Below are 21,577 nucleotides of genomic sequence, written 5' to 3' on the forward strand. Positions count from 1 at the left end.
CACCCGCTGGCTTTCACCCCAATCAGCTTCTCTCCTTAGCAAACCAGGAATGCGTGCACATGTGAAGGTCAAGCATGTAACGCTGGCATCCGCCCAAATCACGGAAGGCAGACTAGACAGAGGAAAACATGGTGGCAAACTTTGAAGACTTCAAACGTAGCAGGGTTTACACTAACTTTAGTATGGTAGAATGTTAAGACAATTTTCTTTGTCGTAAAATACTTGCGCTTCATCGTTCTTTTCGGAAGTGGCTACTGACAAATCTGCACTGCTGGCAGGATGATCCTGTCAGCAGTAGAAAAAATTGCACTACTCAACAAGAGTTCTACGACCTCATACCTTCGCGAAATGATTTTGACCTTTATGACTGACGTATTAGGAGTGTTTTTCATCAATCAAAAATCATACCAGTTGATCCTCCTCACCCAAATAACATAAGTTGTCCAAACCTCCTTGTTATGATTATGAGCTTAACAAAGAAGGTTATGCTAACATTTTTCATCAATAATGCAAATAAGCTCCTTATTAGCATAATTTGATTCAATGGTGTTCACATTCACACAACTTCTAAATGCTACAAGTATGAAATTGCCGTTATTTACTAGTATGGAATGATAGTAGTTTCTCATGAATTATGCAAATTAGGCCAACATTTGCATAATTTCTATCTATTGACATTCCTCTCTTCCTCAGTTACAAATGTCACATATTTGAATAGTCATATCATGGAACACAGCAGGTTTTTAAAATTGCCTCATTAATTATAATCTGATTTGCATAATTATCATCCAATCATACAAAGCATCACATAAGCTATCTACATACCAAAAATCATGACCATCCATCAAGCCCATCTCGAGTTATATTATTTTCTCATTAATTATGTAAATGAGGTTCTCATTTGCATAGCTGATATCTATTGATATTTCTCTCTTCCTCAGTTACATATGTCACATGTTTGCGAGTCCTATCATGGAAATTGATGAATGTATAAACTTTCCTCATTAATTATGCAAATTAGTTACTGATTTGCATAATAAGTATCCAATCATGTACATCATCGCTCAAGCTATGTACATGCAAAAAATCATGACCTTCCATCAAGCCCTTCTTGAGTTATTCCCTTTCAAAGTCTGAAGCAAAACCTACCCCTGCAGTTCCAAAAAAGTTGCTAGGGGGCCCAAACCTATACCACTTACTCTCTGCCCAACGAGCTATCTACCACTCAAAAATCAGTTCCATAGCATGTCCACAACACGAGATATCATAACATGAAGTTCCGCTGCAGTACCGTAACAAGCCGATAGGGGGCCCAAAATCTAATCATTTTCAGGTTTCATCGAGACCTACCAACATACCAAATACCAAGACAATCCTTCCAAGAATTCTCGACTTATCGTGTTCACTAACAGACACACAGACATGCTCGGTATTCCCATGCTGTCTCCAACAATACTATTCCTTTATTGGCTTTACGGCCATACAAGTTGCGTAATATAACATGTAAACCAACACATTGCGCTCAGAGGGGACTTATGTCACGAACCCTACTTTGCCACAGAAGGGACTTAGAGACTGTCACCAAGCTGAAGCTAGCCCTCGATTGGGCCTTCGATTCACAGCCTTCGTTTCAGCCCTCGATTCGATTTTGCCGCCGATTCAGCCTTCGATAGGAGGGAATAGACAGAACATAGCAACCTATTCAGTTACCGATTCGAAAAACCTAGAATCTAGGCCAGCTCTCTTACAACGAACACAAAAGGCAATGCAAGGCTCAACTAGTACCAAACAAGGAGATATTTACTTGCAAATAATGTCGGAAAGGACATAATATCACGAAATCGGCATAAAATAATAGTGACAAGTGACAAGGGACACTGGCCCTCGATTCGGCCGTCGATGGGATTTTATCTAGATGTGGCCCATGAACTTGAAATAGTAATTAGGATACGTTGAGATCTAGAGTACTTTATGCAAGTATCTAATTCATCTGGCGCATGGCCGGATTTGATGAACGAGCCACAGGGGGTCTAATCAAGCCCCGGTGAAGCTAGCCCTCGTTTCGGGCATCGGCTTGCCTGGGAAAGAAAGGCTTGCTGGACGGCTTGTAGCGCTTTCTGCTGTTTATCTAAATGTTGCCCATGAATTTGAAATAGTAATTAGGATACATTAGGATCTAAAATACTTTATGGCGCATCCTAATATATCCTAATTACTATTTCAAATTCATGGGCCACATTAAGATAAACAGCAGAAAGCGCTACAAGCCGTCCAGCAAGCCTTTCTTTCCCAGACAAGTCGATGCCCGAATCGAGGGCTAGCTTCACCGGGGCTTGATGAGACCCCCTGTGGCTCGTTCATCAAATCCGGCCATGCGCCATAAAGTATTTTAGATCCTAATGTATCCTAATTACTATTTCAAATTCATGGGCAACATTTAGCTAAACAGCAGAAATCGCTACAAGCCGTCCAGCAAGCCTTTCTTTCCCAGGCAAGTCGATGCCCGAAACGAGGGCTAGCTTCACCGGGGCTTGATGAGACCCCCTGTGGCTCGTTCATCAAATCCGGCCATGCGCCATAAAGTACTTTAGATCCTAATGTATCCTAATTACTATTTCAAATTCATGTACCACATTTAGATAAACAGCAGAAATCGCTACAAGCCGTCCAGCAAGCCTTTCTTTCCCAGGCAAGCCGATGCCCGAAACGAGGGCTAGCTTCACCGGGGCTTGATGAGACCCCCTGTGGCTCGTTCATCAAATCCGGCCATGCGCCATAAAGTATTTTAGATCCTAATGTATCCTAATTATAATTTCAAATTCATGTACCACATTTAGCTAAACAGCAGAAAGCGCTACAAGCCATCCAGCAAGCCTTTCTTTCCCAGACAAGTCGATGCCCGAATCGAGGGCTAGCTTCACCGGGGCTTGATGAGACCCCCTGTGGCTCGTTCATCAAATCCGGCCATGCGCCATAAAGTATTTTAGATCCTAATGTATCCTAATTACTATTTCAAATTCATGGGCAACATTTAGCTAAACAGCAGAAATCGCTACAAGCCGTCCAGCAAGCCTTTCTTTCCCAGGCAAGTCGATGCCCGAAACGAGGGCTAGCTTCACCGGGGCTTGATTAGACCCCCTGTGGCTCGTTCATCAAATCCGGCCATGCGCCAGATGAATTAGATACTTGCATAAAGTACTCTAGATCTCAACGTATCCTAATTACTATTTCAAGTTCATGGGCCACATCTAGATAAAATCCCATCGACGGCCGAATCGAGGGCCAGTGTCCCTTGTCACTTGTCACTATTATTTTATGCCGATTTCGTGATATTATGTCCTTTCCGACATTATTTGCAAGTAAATATCTCCTTGTTTGGTACTAGTTGAGCCTTGCATTGCCTTTTGTGTTCGTTGTAAGAGAGCTGGCCTAGATTCTAGGTTTTTCGAATCGGTAACTGAATAGGTTGCTATGTTCTGTCTATTCCCTCTTATCGAAGGCTGAATCGGCGGCAAAATCGAATCGAGGGCTGAAACGAAGGCTGTGAATCGAAGGCCCAATCGAGGGCTAGCTTCAGCTTGGTAGACTGTCAACGGCTTCTTTATATAAACGTTTTCTTTTCAAATGTCAGTGTAGCGTCTTATTTTCCCGTTCACTTCGTAAAGTCATAGCGATATTCATCGATTTCTTACCAGTGACGCCAGGATAATTCTCACAATGCCGTTAAAGCCTTTAGGGCATGCCCCAGCGCAACCTTGGTCTTCCTGTCAATCGCCTCTTCCTTCTTAGATATAACATGGTTAACTCACCTACCCTGAACAACGTCCTTTTCCCATACTGTGACACACGAGTACTGCTGGTTCTCCCCGAGGTAAGGCAGTGTATATCCAATTTTGGTCTCCCCCCGCCCAATTCCACACCACTTTCTCCTAATACCTTTTCCCTACCCCTTCCGACATCTGACTTTTGCCTCGTCCACCACATTCCACACCAATGAATACAGCTGGCTGATAGCCAATTTTTCCCAATAACTGACGTCTCCCGCCTGACCCCTCATGACCAACTTTGCCCCCCATCTGTGACCCCATCAATATCCCCTGAAACAATACACCCCACACGTCCCAACCAGAACGCATAGTAAAGCATACAATTGAACACATTTTTACACTTTTCTCGTTAATTATGCAAAACACTTTGCCCAAAATCTAATCATCTTGAGATTTGACACATACACACCGACACACCAACTACGACAACAAACCATCCAGGCGTTCTCGACTTATTCTGTTCACTAACAGACACACAGACAAGCACCGTCGCATAACCTTCTCGACGAAACCATTCGTCGCGAAGGTAATTAGCATTACAAAGTGAGTCCGAGTTGTGACAACGAGCGGCTGTTAGTGTTACTTGCACGTCAAGTCAATAGGCACAACGATCCTGTGTAGAACTGTAAAACTCCTACCGGGCGCTAGAGATAATCACGGCGGAGGAAAGTATACGCGTCACTCAAGTTCAGGGTTACACATACCCGTAGCCAGGGGGGGTTCGGGGGGTTCGGACGAACCCCCCCACAGGCTTGAAGGTCCACTTTTCAATGTTCAAGATTTTTTTTTTCAAGGCGGACTTATTTGTATTTGCATCAACAGCAAGGCCACAGAGGTTAGAATCCAAGAAAAAACTGCTCACTTTGACTTTGTCTCTGATTTTTCCTCTCAAATTCTCTCAAACACACAGGAAATGCCCTTTCAGAAGGTTCAATTCTTAGAATTTGAAACGCTCCAGGGTCCACTTTTTAACGTCCAATGTTTTTTTTTTTCAAGGCGGACCCCGTGGATTGGCCAGGCTCTCTTCAAGGCTGAAGAGACTGTCCTCCGCAGTGATAATCTCTAGTGCCCGGTAGGAGTTTTACACGGGATCGTTGTGGCAAACTACCGCGACAAACTACATGTACTACCGGGTGCCAAAGATAATCCAAACAGCGGAAAACGCCTTCCGCCCCGTAGAGCGCCCGGCCTATTACGCCCTGCCTAACGACAATCTATACTATAGTTCTATACTGAATTCCAGATTAGGTAGGCCTATATAGGGTTGGAGTTATCTGGACATGTACTCGATGTAACGTTCGGAACGCGTTATACGTTAACGCATGTTGAAATTTGGCGGTTAACAGGACATTCGAGACAAACTACCACTATCCCATGCATCGGTTTACGTCCAGATGAATACAGTTAAAATTGTAAGATAGCCAGTGAAACACCAATATCCGTTGCTACAGTAGCATATGCCAACAACTCTTTAAAAAAAAAAGGAAAATCATGTCAGCATTTGAAAAATCTGCACTACTGACAGGATCATCCTGTCAGCAGTAGAAAAATTTGCACTGCTGTCAGGATCATCCTATCAGCAGTACAATTTTTTCTACTGCTGACAGGATGATCCTGTCAGAAATGCAGATTTTTCCACTACTGACAGGATCATCCTGTCAGCAGTACCATTTTCCCCACTGCTGACAGGATCATCCTGCCAGAAGCCTTCGGCGTTGTTTTCAGTATACGTAGCAAGTGATGTCTGCGATGTCGTGGTATAACAGCGTAACGGAAGACTGTCGTGATATTAGGTAGCGTTACCAGAAGGAACTTGAAGAAAATAACATATCATGTTAGTTGCCCATCAATGATGCAAAAAGAGATATCATTTTCATAATTATATCCAAGTAACACTTTTCTTAATCATTCTACATTGTGTCCTGTCGCAGAAGGCCTAATGTACGTCTAATAATGTTCACCTTGCCTAACTTCCAAACGCCGCAAGTATTTTGCCAAACACATTTTAGTCATTTAACATAAAATTTAATAGCATTTATTAATTGATTATGAAAATTAGGATCATCATTGGCATGATTGATATCTATCAATATTGCTCTCTACCTACGTGACGCTTCAAATTTGAAGTTAAAGTTTGAAATTCCTGTTATGGAATGGAGCGGAATTATAGTTTTTTCTCATTGAACTGCCCTCATTCAACTTTCCGTGTAAGAGCAGGACTTTCATTCTTAAAACAGGCGTAATTTGGGTGGAGAAGATCGTAATTGTGTAGATGAGGGTATTGGTTGAATGATTAACGAGAACTGTGTTAAATGATGAGAAAATTGAAACTGAAATAAATCTGTGGCACCTGTAAGTTTTTGGAAAGCTACAGGAATTTGAGCATAACTTGTATAGTTATGAAAAAAACGTTTGCGAATGTAAGGGGTTGTGGAAGTTGAAGCTGCTACAATTTGAAATCGGTTTGCTCAGGTTGTTCAATCGAGCAGCAATGATCATCACTGGCAGAACACTACGGGACCGTGTACCTACCGAAACCCTGTTAGTGGAGGCGGGTATGGAACCACTTACTACCCAAGCGGAAGCCCCTAAGCATGCTGGTAATTGCTTTCAAGGCACTTTTTTTCACAGCAAAGTAGCGCCTTACTTGCCAAATATATTTAGGTGGATGTCTCCACCACACGAACGCGCACTGATGCCTAGCAGCTCGCACACGGGACCATCACATGCTCAACATTCCACATTAACAAACACATATCTTTTAGTGAAGAGCAGTCTGAAATATCTGGGACCAGTGCTATGGAATGAACTCGCCACAGAACAAAGAAGACACACGACTTAAGTATTGATGATATTTGATATCTCCGTAGAGAAGGGGGTGTGTCTAATCACCCATCAGTAGATCTTCTGATAGTCGATACAGGGGACAGGGTATTCATACGGATTTTTTGAAACTCATATGAATTCTACTTAGAGCTAATTAGCAACTGGTCTTTACGTCCGAATTTTACGTCAATTTTACGCATCTTATAAAGACCACGCGAAGCATTATGTAAAAACAGCCGCTTTTCATCCAAACCCTCTAGCCGTCTATTCAACATGACAATAGTAGCAGTTTTGGATTAAAATGGCTGTTTTATATAACGAGAACTGTTTCTTCAAATCGGATAAGTACCTTCGCCGAGAAGGTTATGTTTTCGTCAGCGTTCGAGTGTGTGTGTGTGTGCGCGTGTGTTTGAGTGTGTGTGTGTGTTTGTATGTGTGTGTGTGTGTGTGTGTGTGTGTGTGTGTGCGTGTGTGTGTGTGTGTGTGTGTGTGTGTGTGTGAACACGATAACCCAAGATGGATTGTCTTGATACTTAGTACGAGAATAGGTCTTTTTGAGACCTCGAGATGATTAGATTTTGGGCTCCCTAGCGGCTTGCTCTGGTACTGCCGCGAAACTTCACTACCTTCAGAGGTTTGATATCTCGTGTTCTGGACTAGCTAGTCTGACACAAACCCAAGCTGAGAAACTGGAAAGAATCCAGAAGCGGGCGTGCCGTGTCATTTTAGGGAACTACCCGTGTGCATTGCAATGCCTTGGACTGGTAACTCTTGCAGAGAGAAGGGAGCAGCTCTGCCTCAAGTTTGCAAGGGCATTGTTCGTGTCTGAGTACAGAGACTGGCTGCCACCGACCAGGCCTCAGGCCGCGTAACTAGAAACAGCAAGAAACTGAACTGCCCCAAAGCAAGAACAAACAGATACAGCCGCTACCGGTGGCAGGCGTTCCGTACCAGACCTGCCCTCCCTGAAGGAGAGGAGAGAAGCTGCTGCTGTGACTCTGTTCAAGGCTATGCTGAGAACTGACCATCCTTTGCACGACCTGGTTCCTGCTCAAAGACACTCTGCCACAGGAAGAACACTGAGGAACAATATCACTGTTCCCTATACCAGAACTAAGAGACAGCAGCAATCCTTCCTGATCGATGAGGATTTTAATGAAGACTGTAACAAATGGTACTCAATTCAGAGGGAATGCAGTTGTGTTCTCCCTGCTCATGTACATTTGACGAATAAATGAGTAATAAAGAAATGAGTAGTATTTATATAATGCCGTCAACACTCCCCTGTTTTCAGTCAATTGAAGGAAAAAACGATGTGCAATTTATGTATACACATTATTTCATTTCAGTGGAATACATGTCTGTGTTATTCATTCCGTGTAAGGGGAAATGTGGAATAATCGTGAAACTTTTAACCATTACTACGACATGTGCAATTTTGTGAGTCGTAAAAGCTTTTACTTTGTTATTTTTCCATTGAATGTAATTCAGTGATCTCACTACGAAGTGCAATGAATAAATCTTGAATCTATGGTCATGATTTTTAAGTAGTAGATAGCTCGTGGCAGGGAGAGTAAGTTGTGTAGGAGCCTATTTCGTTTCAAACTTTGAAAGGGAATAATTCAAGATGGGTATGTAGATACCTGAAATGATGATTGACAAGATCGTATACTTGTTATGCAAAACAGGACCTAATTTGCATAATTAATGAGGAAAGTTTATAAATCTGCTGCATTCTATTATAGGACTCTCAAATATGTGACATATGTAACGGAGAAAGAGAGGAATATTGATAGATATCAAGTATGCAAATGAATACCTAATTTGCATAATCACTAGAAAAATACTATAACTCCATAGTGGCAAATGGTGTGGATTTAATTCTTGCAGCATTTGGAAGTTGAGTAGATGTGGACATTATCAGACATGAGGGCCTCATTTACATAATATATGAGGAAATGCTACAATAGCCTTCTTTGATAAGATAGGACTTTCATACTTTGAAGAACTTTTGTTATTTGGGTAGAGACGATTATCAACTGACATAATTCATGCAAATAAGGTCCTTATTTGCATAATGAATGGAAAACATTTATGATGTGCCACTCGAAAAGGTTAACATCAGTCGGCGAAGGTATGGGGTCGTAGAACTGTAGTTCATGCTTTCTTATTTTCCCCTCCGCAGCAGTCAAGATGCAGTTGTCTCCCCGCCGCTGGGCCGGTGTTGGAGTCGTGATGCTGGTGCTCCTGCCGCTGCTGCAGGTGTGCGGACAGACAGCAACAGGGTGTCCAACAACGTGCACCTGTCAGGCGGAGGGACTCGTCAACTGCGTCGGACGACAACTAGAGGCTGTACCGACCAACATCCCTCCGAACACTCGGACCTTGGACTTAAGAAACACCGGGATCAGCAGGCTACCGGGACTGGCTTTCAACCAAGTACCCGACCTGGAGCTGTTGAGGCTGGAAGACAACAAGCTGGAATCTGACACTGTCGCCATGTTCGGGTTTGTTGGTCTTCAGAAGCTACAAGGACTTTTTCTGTCAGGGAATAAGCTGACTCATAGTTTCTTACTGAGGCAGTCCTACTACATTCCCCGAAGCCTAAGAAACCTCGATCTGTCTCGTAACCCGCTGATAGATGTGCGAGAGAGAACCTTTTACTTTTTGCAGAATCTTGAACGGTTATACCTAAGTCACTGCGAGCTCAACTTCCTCCGTAGTGAAGCGTTCGTTGGGCTCTTCAGCCTCCATGATCTTCATCTTGAGGATAACCTGTTCACGCAGGTACCGAGCGCGGCGTTTAAGAACGTCCCTAACCTGCTCCGACTGTTTATGAACGGTAACCCTGTACACACGCTTTCCGCCACCGACTTCGCAGAACTGTCAAACCTTCAGCTACTTGACATGAGGATGGCAAACATATCCAGGATAGATGAGGCTACATTCAACAAGACTCCTCGGCTTCAAACTCTGCTCTTGTCTGGAAACAGAAATCTCTACTATGTGGACAAATCCATATTTGCCAATTTGACCGAGCTGACTCATCTGGAGCTCGCCGACTGCGCTTTCCAGTCGGCCGGTACTTACATCTTATCATCTCTGAAGTCTCTCACTACGTTGACCATTAACGGAAACCCGTTCGCGTGCGGACCGAGCATGTGTGAATTCAGAACCTGGTTGGACACCACCGATGTCAACGTCCTGCAGAGGTACGACATCAGGTGCGCCAGCCCCGGATATCTGCAGAGCGTGCCCGTGCTGAACGCCAGCATAGCCTACCTCTGTAAAGGGGAACGTCTAAGTGAATATTACACCAGTTTGGCCCAAGCTGCGATAGAGAAATGTCCGTACAGTTGTTTCTGTAACACGACGATGGTTGAGTGTCCCGATGCTAACCTGAGGAGGATGCCCACGTCGTTTCCGCCTCAGATCAACAAGCTGGTGATGAGAGGCAACGCCCTTACGACGATAGACAGACAGGAATTTGAACGGGTTAGGTACGTGACGTGGTTAGACTTAAGTGCCAACAACTTAACATCAGACAGTTTTGATAAGGGCCGTCTGGCGATGTTGCCGTTCGTAAAAAAATTAAATTTATCGAGCAACATGCTGTCCAGTTACATACTGGCCGAACAGATGCCTCCGAGCACCAAACTTGAGGAGTTAGATATGTCAAATAATCCCCTGGGAAACATACGTGCAGGGAATTTTCGGCTCTTAGGACTATTACGGAAGCTGCATTTAAACAGTGTAGGAATGGAGGAACTGACAAGCTTCTCATTCATGGGGCTCTTCAGTGTACAAGAACTTCACTTTGCTAACAATAGACTCAAGGCATTGCCGATAAAGGGGTTTCGATTTGTCGGAATGGTGAAGAAGTTAGTCCTCCGAGGGAACCCGATCACACAGCTGACCGACGGATCGTTTCTCGGTATGCCTCAACTGACCTACCTGGACATGAGAAGTGCGCGACTCCTTAACATTCAACACAACACCTTCAAGTACACCCCATACCTTACCGAGCTGCTCCTAGGCGGTAACAAGAATTTGTCTTACATCAGCTCGGTGACCTTTTCCACAATGCCCAATGTCCAAGTCCTGGATCTGAGCGACTGTAGTTTCAGAAGTCTGTCCAACGACACACTGCCACAGCTGCCTAGACTACGGGCAGCGAGCCTTCACAACAACCCCTGGCACTGTGATGGAGGTCTGTGCTGGCTGAAGAAAATGGCGCTGCACCGCGTTGTCTACATCGCTCATGTCCGTCAGCTGACGTGCGTGACACCGCGCTTTGTCGCCGGGGACACCGTACGGGATGTTGAGAACCAGTTCATCTGCCCGAGGGAGTCCCAAGTGCCTGTGGTCATCACCAATCTCATCGAGGATTCCATCTTTATTCCTCAAATATCTGAGGTCAGTGACGATAACATCTGCCCCATGGAGTGTCAGTGTTACAAAATTGAGAAGCGTGTGGATTGTAGCCACGCTAACCTCAGATCTGTGCCCTCACCATTGCCTCCGGACACTGTATATCTCAACCTAGCCAACAATCTCATCAGGAATATTTCCGACACAGACTTTGCAAACTTGAAAAACCTTCAGAGACTTGACCTTCAGAATAATCTGATAACCAATCAAGGTATTTCTAAAGGAGCATTGAAGGGTTTGGACAACGTACGGATCCTTCACTTGTCAGATAATAAGCTGTCAGAAATCCCGCTCCAGTTAAGTCGGCTAGCTTATAGTTTACGAATGTTGGACCTGTCGGGAAACACCATACAATCGCTTGAACCAGGAACATTCAAAAGTTTCCGGACGCTTCGTGACCTGGTTTTATCAGACGTCGGTCTGAACACCATTAAACGTGACGCGTTTGATGGGCTAAAGAAACTGCTCAGACTTTCCCTCGCCTATAACAACTTAACGACTATTCCAGAGGAACTGGGAAGACTTCCAAACCTCGCTGAACTTTATGTTCGTGGCAACTCCATCCGGACTTTGAAGCGAACCTCTCTTGAAGGACTTACCAGCCTTGAATTCCTCGACTTGAGTGATCTCGGGCTTAAAGTGTTGGAGCCGGGGGCCTTCGACAACTTGGCCGTCTTGGATACACTAGTTCTGTCAGACAATAGTTGGATATACAATCTTAAGACTGGCGTCTTCCGAGGCTTAGAAAGTCTGCGAACGTTACGAATGACTGACTGTGGTCTAAGAACGATCAACCCCAGAATGCTGTCGGACATGCCAGCTCTGACGTCTGTTGTTCTTCATGGCAACCCGCTAGAGTGTAGTGCTGATTTCTGCGTACTGACAAAGTGGCTTAACGCGAGAGGGATCAAAATTGAAAATCATGGGGAAGTGCGATGTACACAGTGGTCTCAGACAAGTACAGCTGTTTATGCCATTAATGACCCCGGCTTTCAGTCATTTTGCGAAATTGCCTGTGGCATATGTACGGGGATTTCCACACCCATGCCTACAACACCAGTTGAGAGCACGTACGCCACGGCGACACTACTACCAAGTACGGAGACATCAGATAAAGCCTCCGAGGTTACCACCATTCCACGTGTCGTATGGTTCCCAGTCACCAGGGCACCTCAGGTTTCCGCTGGAACAGTAACTCCGCCGGGGGTTATCAAGGACTACATAACAACAGTACACATCGAGACTACGCCAGTCCCTAAACCCCCACTCAGAACTAATGGAGCTACTGCAAAAAACAGAGAAAAAACTGCCGACGCAAAAAAACTACCACCGCATCCAAACATCGATAAAATAGGTATTGGCGTCGAGAAACATGATCTACCCTCGATCAAAGAGAAAAATAGTTCTAATAGACCGCAAAAGAGTGGATCTTGTAAAAACTGTGTTCCGTCGACTACAATGAGTGGGAGGATCCCATTCATAGCAACAGGAAGGGGAGTGGATAAAGGTCGGGAGTCGGAGAACAAACCGCTGACGGAGAAAGTGTTTCTGGCTTCCCTGAGTGGCAACATTGAACCTTCTCCTCCTCGTCCCATCGAGCCAACTGAAAGTGTCAACAACTCCAAAAACAAACCTTTTTTCTCTAACGAGGGGTTTTCAGTGGTGGGTGACGAAACGGTTCTTCAGAGGTCAGATAGTTCACAGGATACTGTAGTCCACACAACTGCACCAACCAGGCCGGGACTGACTCCGCGCACAGCGAGACGGCCTGCTGGCATCACCGTCCCGGGCAGGCGGGACCAGCAAACAGTGAGAGTGAAATACGGAGATGTTACCAATCATCACACGACGAACAGGCAGCCCAACTTTACGCAAGCAATTGAACAGTCAATGCCAGGGAGCAAGGAAAAATCACCCGACCGCACCATGAGTTCACAGGAAGAAAGTTCCGGGCTGATCCCAGCAAATCGTTCATCTGCGAAGACTTCGAACGAAGTAAACAGCAGTAACGCCTCGATTGAAGGAGTGAAAGAAGTTGACAAAGTCGTAAAGCCTGACGCAAGAACCTCAAAAAAACAAATTTTGTTCAGCGATGTTGAAAGTGACTTACAGAATATCCGGGAGAACAGTAAACTTGGTTCTCAACAGCATGAAGTCCCATCGACAGACAGATTCAAACAACACATAGCTACACATGATACGACACCGACAGTCACTGGTGCGATACCCAGTATATCCACCGCACGGAAAGAAGGAAAGTCGTTTCTTCACCTGCCCACATCAGCACACGTTGTTACGGTGCCATTTTCTCCCATGCTGCCCTCCAAATGTCCAACCGGATGCGGATGTTACGAGGAGTTAATACGCTGTAGCGACATCGGTTTAACCAAAGTCCCGAGACTCTCTCACCCACGACTAGAAGTTTACTTGCTCAGCAACAATCCCATCAGTCGAATTCCGCAGAATATTTTCCTATGGGTGTCATCCCTCACAAGTTTGTATCTCGACAACTGTCGTCTGGTGGATGATAGTATCATGGAAGAATCATTTTCTGGCCTGTCACGTTTGAAGTACCTCCACTTGACTCAGAACAGACTCAGGAGAGTGCCGACAGGTTTGCCGACAGCTCTACAGTACCTGTACTTGGACGGTAATGAAATCAGCGCCGCAGGGGAAAAAGCCTTCGTGGGATTGCCAAACTTACGAAGTCTGTATCTCCAGGGAAACAACCTGACGAGTGAAAGTCTTCACCCTGCAGCTTTCACGTCACTCGTCAATCTAACATCACTCTATCTTCAAGGAAACAACATGGATACACTACTTGGGATCTTCCCGCCGAGTTTGGAGGTCTTACGGTTGGGAAACAACAAAATAACAACGATCTCTCCCGAGACATTCCTCTACCTGCCTCACTTACAGAAACTCTTCCTTTCAGAAAACAACTTAGAGGCCCTTCCCCACGGACTATTCGGTGGACTCTCAAGTCTTCAGTATCTCCATCTGGCTAACAATAAATTAGTCACCGTGCCAGCTGATCTTCCAAAAGGTCTTATTCATTTGAATTTGGCCGGCAACGCAATTTCTGCAATCCCCGGGAGCATATTTTTCCGCCTGCAGATGCTGGTTGCACTGAACCTTTCCAGCAATAACCTCTATGACGACCGAATCGTGGATCTGGATTTCAGGTATTTGAAGCATTTACACCAGCTCCAACTTTCCGGAAATCACCTGACATCGATTCCCCGAAATCTGCCCAAGTCTCTTCGGTATCTCGACCTCCAGGCTAATCTTCTATCAGAGAAAACAGCCAATGTAGAAAATCTCAAAGGCAGCGTGGGCCTGAAGTACTTAAGTCTGGCGGAGAATTACTTCAGAGAAATCCCAATACCACTGCCCCCTTCACTGGAGTCACTACACCTTAACAACAATCTTATCATCAAAATCACTCCCAAGGTGTTTTCTCAAACCCCGCGTCTGAAGACGTTGAACCTCAGCAGGAACATGCTCGGAGACGGAGGGGTGGTTCGGGACAGTTTCTTTGGAACCACAAATCTAGCTCACTTGGACTTGTCTGACAACCATCTCAATACTAGCCTGCAGTACCTACCTAGCAGAGTCAAATATCTCATAGTATAGACTTAGGAACCTGTTAAAACATGTGATTAATAGTGAACCAGAATTAACTTCAAGAAAGTCGGAAACGTTGATAAAAAATCTAGAGGACATGTAACGTTACAGTTTTGATTTTATAGGTTTTGCATGATTCCGGCGTAAGAACCGGTTAGTTCCACCAACCAAAATAACAGTTACTAGTATTGCTTGAACATACACAAAATTAGTCGAACTCAGTATTTTTCCACAATGACGAGAAAGGTTCGTCTTACGAGTAGATTCTTCATTCCAATTGGTGTATATGTTTGACAACACATGGTATCTACGGATGAAGAAGACACGTAGTTGCTTCGGCAAGCAAAGAAACAAGAGACGATCGAAGACTCAATAAATCACAAGAAGAAGAAACCTGACTAGTGTTCGGAGACGTGTCTGTGATAAGGTCAGGAGGAGTATTCAACTTGAGAAACCAACAAACCAAATGAAAGACGTCCATTTATTTCAGTGAACTACAACATTTTTGTGCAAACTATTAACAGATGTTTTCACACCTTACTTTACAGAACATGATCATCGTTAGCTTAGAAAATATTACATGAATGTTGCCTCTCTGCCGTTAAAACAATCACAGGAGGTGTGCAGTGAACCATCTACTGCACTGCAATGAAATAATTCCCTTAAGAAGATTTCTAAGAAGATTTTAAAAGTAAAGACTGTTGAAGATCGCTTACCATTACTAAAAAAATGTGTTCGAGTTGACAGAACTATTTATGATTTAAAATCCTTCGTGTGACCTTGCGTGATGTGGTCTCGATTTATTTGGCTTGAATAGTATAAGCGAGGGAGATTACTAAATGAGTTGTCTCCTATCCTAGGGTTTCCTGAATCAGTTTTGTCCTGTATGTTTTCAGACGACGCGTCGTGACGCTCCTGGGGAAAGTGTTCGTTTGTTGCAGGGCCGTGGATGCCTCATTACCTTCATCGCATTGGGTGCCGTTTCTGTGTCTGCCTGTCTGTTTGTTATATTTGTATTATGTATTATGTTTCTCTCCCCATACCAAGTGGAGTGAAATATATTGCTTTTTGTCAGATCAGGTTTCTTCTCATTCTCCACTTCTCCTGTCGTTTCAGTTTCTCAGGTTTCTTCTCCTTCTCCTGCCATTTCAGTTAAATCGATTCAACTCCGTGGGTGCCTTGAACATGTGCCAACAGGACTTCAACCAAAGATTTGGTATGCACCACTTCAAAATGATGCATTTTTGGGGACATTTGGGCCTATTTTCAGACCAGAAACGGACCAAAATTCCTAAATCCTTTCCCCGTTCCATGTTCTATCTTAGGTTCCGCGCGTTCCATTTGCTGTTGGCCAAGGAACACGTGTTCCATTCCGGTTACCTGAGGTCATGTTGCTTGAACACACGCGCAATGAACGACATGTAATGCAGCTTAAATCATTACCAAACGGCCATTATTGCAAAAATTATATTTCGGGCTAATGACCTAAAACTCGGTACAAGGGTACCTTGAACATGTCCCTACAGGACTTCAATCACGGTTCCATGTTCTATCTAAGGTTCCATTTGCTATTGGCTAAGGGGCACGTTTTCTTCTTCTCGCCCTTCTGCTGGCAAATCTTCAAATTGATTCAACTTTTTATTTCATTTGATAGTCGGGAAAATGACCTGAAATTTGGCATGGACGTGGACTATACCCCCATGCGTTTTGTTCATTACCTTCGCCGAGAATAGATGGGTGGTCATGATTTTTGGTATGTAGATAGCTTACGTGATTTTGTATGGTCGGACGATGATTATGCAAATCAGATTCTAATTTGCCTGATTAATGAGGCAATTTTAAAAACCACTGTGTTCCATGATTTGAATATTCAAATATTTGACATTTGTAACTGAGGAAGAGAGGAATGTTGACAGATAAAAAAAATATGTAATTGTAGGCCTAATTTGCATACTTAATGAGAAACTACTATAATTCGATACAGGAAAATGATGGCAATTTCGTACTTGTTGCAGTCGAAAGTTAACGTTATGTGAATGTGAACATCGTTGAATCAGATTATGCTAATAAGGACCTCATTTGCATAAATGATAAATGTTAGCATAACCTTCTGTTATTTGGGTGAAGACGATCAACTGCTATGATTTATAATTGATGGGAAACACTCCTTGGGCGACAGTCATAAAGGTTAAAATCATTTGGCGAAGGTATGAGGTCGTGGAACTCTAGTTTTTGTTTTATAGGCCTTTAAAATTCTTTTATTGACGTTTTTGGGCAATTTTTAAAATGAAAAGTATAGTTTGGGCTCCTGTGCCGTTTTTTCAACCTAATGACATGAAATTTGGTACAAGGGTACTTTGAACATGTGCCCATGGGACTTGGATCACATTTTTGGTATACATCACTTCAAAACGACTCATTTTGGGGACTTTCGGGCCTATTTTCAGACCAAAAAAACATGCCAAAAGTGCTATCCTCGTTCAACGTTCGATCTCAGGTTCGACCCGTTGAATTTGCCGTTGGCCATCGAACACGTGTTCCATTCGTGCATGGGGAGGAGGGAGTAAATGTCAGCCTTTCTAGTTTGTTTGTTTGTTCATTTATTTGTGAACAGCATACCTGAAGAAGCTTTGGATGGATTCGGTTTTAGACTCTTATAATGATCGATGTGGTCACATTGAAATCAACCTAGTCGCTTATAAAAACCTAAACAACAAATTGAGATATTTCAGTCTCAAGAAGATATGTGCCGTTAGATTTCATACAAAAACCTGAGCTACCGATGATGACCACATACCGACATGGATTTTGACCACCTTCCATGAGGAACTTGCACCCGTGCTATGTAATGTCTACAATTGCTGTCTGCAACAGGGTATCTTCCCTTTACAGTGGAAGACGGAGTTGGTTGTTCCAGTTTCAAAGACAACCAAACCAAAGGGCCCTGAAGAGTACAGAAGGATCTCCCTCACCAGCTGTCTGGGTAAAGTCCTAGAATCGTTTGTCCGTGTGCTGTTACAGAGGGACACTGACCACCTGATCCATGACTCTCAACATGGTTTCAGACCGAGGAGATCGACTGTGTCAGCCCTTACTCAGATAACGCAAACCTGGCATAACGCGCTCAACAGCAAGCCGAAAATGGACGTACATGTCTCGTTCGTCGACTTTAGTCGCGCGTTCGACACAATAGACCATGGTAGTCTTCTGCATAGTCTGGCACAAATGGGGGCTAGACGGGACCTGTGGTGCTGCGTGAGAAGTTACCTGAGTGACCGTGTGCAGCGTGTCAAGTGGGGATCGCGTATTTCGGCGCCTCGACCAGTGCTAGCTGGAACACCACAAGGTGGTATCATCTCGCCATCGCTGTTTGTCCTTGCCATGAACAGTCTCGACAGAGGTATGCCGATCAATGTAACCCCTGTTAAGTACGCGGACGACCTGACTAACACGGAGCTCCCAATGGGTTCGCTACCAGGTCAAATGCAAGCTGCCATAACAGAAGTCGACACTTGGGCCAAATCATACAACGTAACATGACCTATTTACGTGCAGGAGTAGTTAACGTCCAGATTGGGTCATGTCCACATGTCGCGGGGTATTATGCCAAAGCCTGTTCTCATAAGAAACAAAGAACGTCATAAGTATGATCCTCAGGCATCTCTGTCTTTTATACAAAACATTTAAAAGGGTTTACGTCCAGCGACATAACAGAATAAACTCCTGAACCAGTAACAACAAGTTGCACGGAAGTGTCATGCATGACGCATTTCATATGTAATTCGACACCGCGTATTTCATCATGTTTTCCTAACTTACACGATAGCTAGTATATTTTAAAAGTAGCTGACGTTAAACATTTCTTTGATATGCAGACTATCCATGGTGATTCGAGGTCTGAAACTCTTGCCAGTTTTAGGAAGGTTTGATACAACCTAGCGACCCCCGCTCAGATAACACGGCATAACATCATGGCCATGCGTTTATCACGTGAACGCCACGTGCTGCTGATTTCGGGGAAATTCACAATACAAAAATTGTTTTCTTCCACCGCGTCGGGCAAGCGGAGGGACAAACATAGTGACTTACTGTCATTTGTCTGTAGACTACGTTCGACAGTTACTGTGCATTTTTTTTCCGGTCTATGTTCTTCAAGCATAGCGCTAGAAGGGAAAATACTGAGGTGGACGATAAAGGGTAAGCCTAGCACAATTGTACACCAAATACCCCAGTATAAATACATGCTCGCACGGCGTTAAACAGGCGGAGAAAAACTTACAGACCATGCATTTTCTTGTTAGAAGAGCTGATATTTCTACCCATGGGTTAAACATTTGACTCTGTCCGCGCGGTTTTAGGGTAAATAACGTTTTGAATAAATCGGACGTAAACTGGTCATGTTACGTTAGTATAACAGCAAACGTAGGAAAAACCAAAGACGTGGTTATTAGCTGTCGTAGGGAGGCTCTCATACCCCCACAACTCACACTTAACGGGGAAACGATAGAGAGAGTCTCGTCATTTAAACTCCTCGGTGTGGTCGTCACTAATGACTTGTCCTGGGGTCTCCACGTTGATTATATGCTGTCCAAAGTAAGACCACGTATACACTACCTGCGGCTGTCGAGGCGAGCGGGGCTGCCAGTGGATGTTCTCCTTCAGATCTACACTACATTCACTCGGCCGGTGTTAGAGTACCGGCGCCTCACCGGTGTGGGGAGGACTGCCTCGTGGACTGTCTGACGAGGTCGAGAAAGTACAGAAAACCTGTTGCAGGATTATTGGAATCTCCTACGACTAGCTGCCGACCCTGGAGACGCGAGGCATCCGTGCGTGAGCTCGGGAGGGTGGTGGCGGACGACACACATGCCTGCCGGCAGTTCCTGGTGCAGTCCGAGGACACTCCATACCAACTTAGACGAACATCAACCTTCAAAATACCGCTCAGCCGAACAAAGAGACATTCCTAGAACGCTCAAAATCATGCAATAATGATAAGCAAAAAGCGGACACTATTGACTTTCAATACTGCATAGTATTCTTAATGTTTAATTGACTACCCTCCCTCGCAACCGGGCATGCATACAATAAAATGAGTCTGAGTCTGAGTGTTGGCGGTACAGTTTTTAATATGGTTTTAAGTTCCGGACGAAGTCCGGATGGGTAACAAGACCCGCCTACACTGTTGAGTAACATAACAATATATAATATATAATGTCTCGGTAAGAAGGTATGTTAAGAAGGGTGCGGTTGGGAGGGAAATCGAGAGGCTGGTTCGGTCCAGCTTGTCCCCGCTCGAGTGGCCAATTACTTGGGATCTACCGCGCGCATGCGCGCGGCGATCCCATCACAATTGACTACCCTCCCTCGCAACCGGGCATGCATACAATAAAATGAGTCTGAGTCTGAGTGTTGGCGGTACAGTTTTTAATATGGTTTTAAGTTCCGGACGAAGTCCGGATGGGTAACAAGACCCGCCAAAAATAAAAAAGGCCGCCAACACTCAGACCACAAGACAACAACAACAAGATAACAAATAGGATATGCACGTAACAGGGTGCGAACAAACAAGTACAGGAAAGATTTTTAGGAGCAAAATATGAGCCCACTAAACAAAATATAACTGAATATAACTGAATATAACTGGGGAACGCACGTAACTGTGTGCGAACACTTAATTTAACAACAAGTAAAAGAAAGGTTTTAAGAGCGAATTATGAGTCCGCTAAACAAAATATAACGGAATATAACTGAATATAACAGCAGGGGAACGCACGTAAGTGTGCGAAACACTTGATTTAACAACAAGTAAAATAGAGATTTAGGAGCAAAGTATGAGCCCGCTAAACAAAATATAACTATATAACTAGGAGACGCACTTAACTGGGTGCGAAGCCTACTAGGCTTGAATGTAGATGCAAATTTCCAGCGAGTTTAGGACTGAGGGTTTATGCATGGGAGGAGTAGAATTTGCGTAGAATTCAGGAAGTGGGAGGGGAAGAATTTGCCTGGATTAGCTGATGCATTTTGCAGGTCACTTTGAACATGTAGGAGGTAGGGAGAGCCTGGTAGACGGAGATGGCGTCAGAGCGCCAATCACCGTGGCGGGAGAGGAGCTCTTTTGGAACGCCAGCCAAGTAAGCCCAGGTGCACCCACCCCTGCGAAAGCTGTGGAGTGAGAATTTGGAAGGCGGAAGGTTGAGTGAGGTTATGAGCTGGGTCAATCTTGATTCTAGTCTGGGTTTCGTTACTGGAACGGTGGCACCTTGGGAGAGGACAGAAATCGCAGGGTCGGTAGGGAGCGCAGGAACCCTGGAGCGGAGCTTGGAGTAGGCCGCCACAGGGCAGAGTGGGCATGGCGGCGAGGAGAACTTCAATAGTGCGTTCCCAGAATTGGATTGTTTTGGACCAGTTAGCTCGGATGACCAATCCGTTGGCCATGAGGGAAATGTCGCCCGAACATAATTGTTTCGTTGGGTCGAATTTTGCGCGGGAGGGGGCAGCTAGGTTCGACGCGCGCATGAAGCTGAAGAACATGATCAGGTAGGCCGCCCAGCAGGCGAGGTCGAGGGTGTTCTGGAGATCTAGTTTAGAGTAGATGGCCAGGAGGATAGGTGGTGTGATTGGGAGTTTTGGCGATGGTTTAAAATCGTTTAGAGTAGATGGCCAGGAGGATAGGTGGTGTGATTGGGAGTTTTGGCGATGGTTTAAAATCGAGAGGCTGGTTCGGTCCAGCTTGTCCCCGCTCGAGTGGCCAATTACTTGGGATCTACCGCGCGCATGCGCGCGGCGATCCCATCACAATTTAATATGTATACGATGTTCTTTTAGATTGGTAGCAGATTTGAGATAATTCATGTTATCGT

At 44.6% G+C, this 21,577-nt stretch overlaps 1 protein-coding gene across 1 annotated transcript in view; it reads left to right on the forward strand.

Moving 5' to 3' along the window:
• LOC136435756 (uncharacterized) overlaps positions 1-15,494 on the forward strand; it is a 23,495-nt gene extending 8,001 nt beyond the window's left edge. The window contains exon 2 of the mRNA XM_066429453.1: positions 8,839-15,494. Within this exon, the coding sequence (XP_066285550.1) occupies positions 8,847-14,720 (5,874 nt within the window). The 5' untranslated portion in view covers positions 8,839-8,846 and the 3' untranslated portion in view covers positions 14,721-15,494. The remainder of the gene's footprint in view (positions 1-8,838) is intronic.
• The last annotated feature ends 6,083 nt before the right edge of the window (positions 15,495-21,577 follow it).

This window comes from Branchiostoma lanceolatum, chromosome 5 (assembly GCF_035083965.1).
Source record: "Branchiostoma lanceolatum isolate klBraLanc5 chromosome 5, klBraLanc5.hap2, whole genome shotgun sequence".
In the NCBI taxonomy this organism is placed as follows: Eukaryota; Metazoa; Chordata; class Leptocardii; order Amphioxiformes; family Branchiostomatidae; genus Branchiostoma; species Branchiostoma lanceolatum.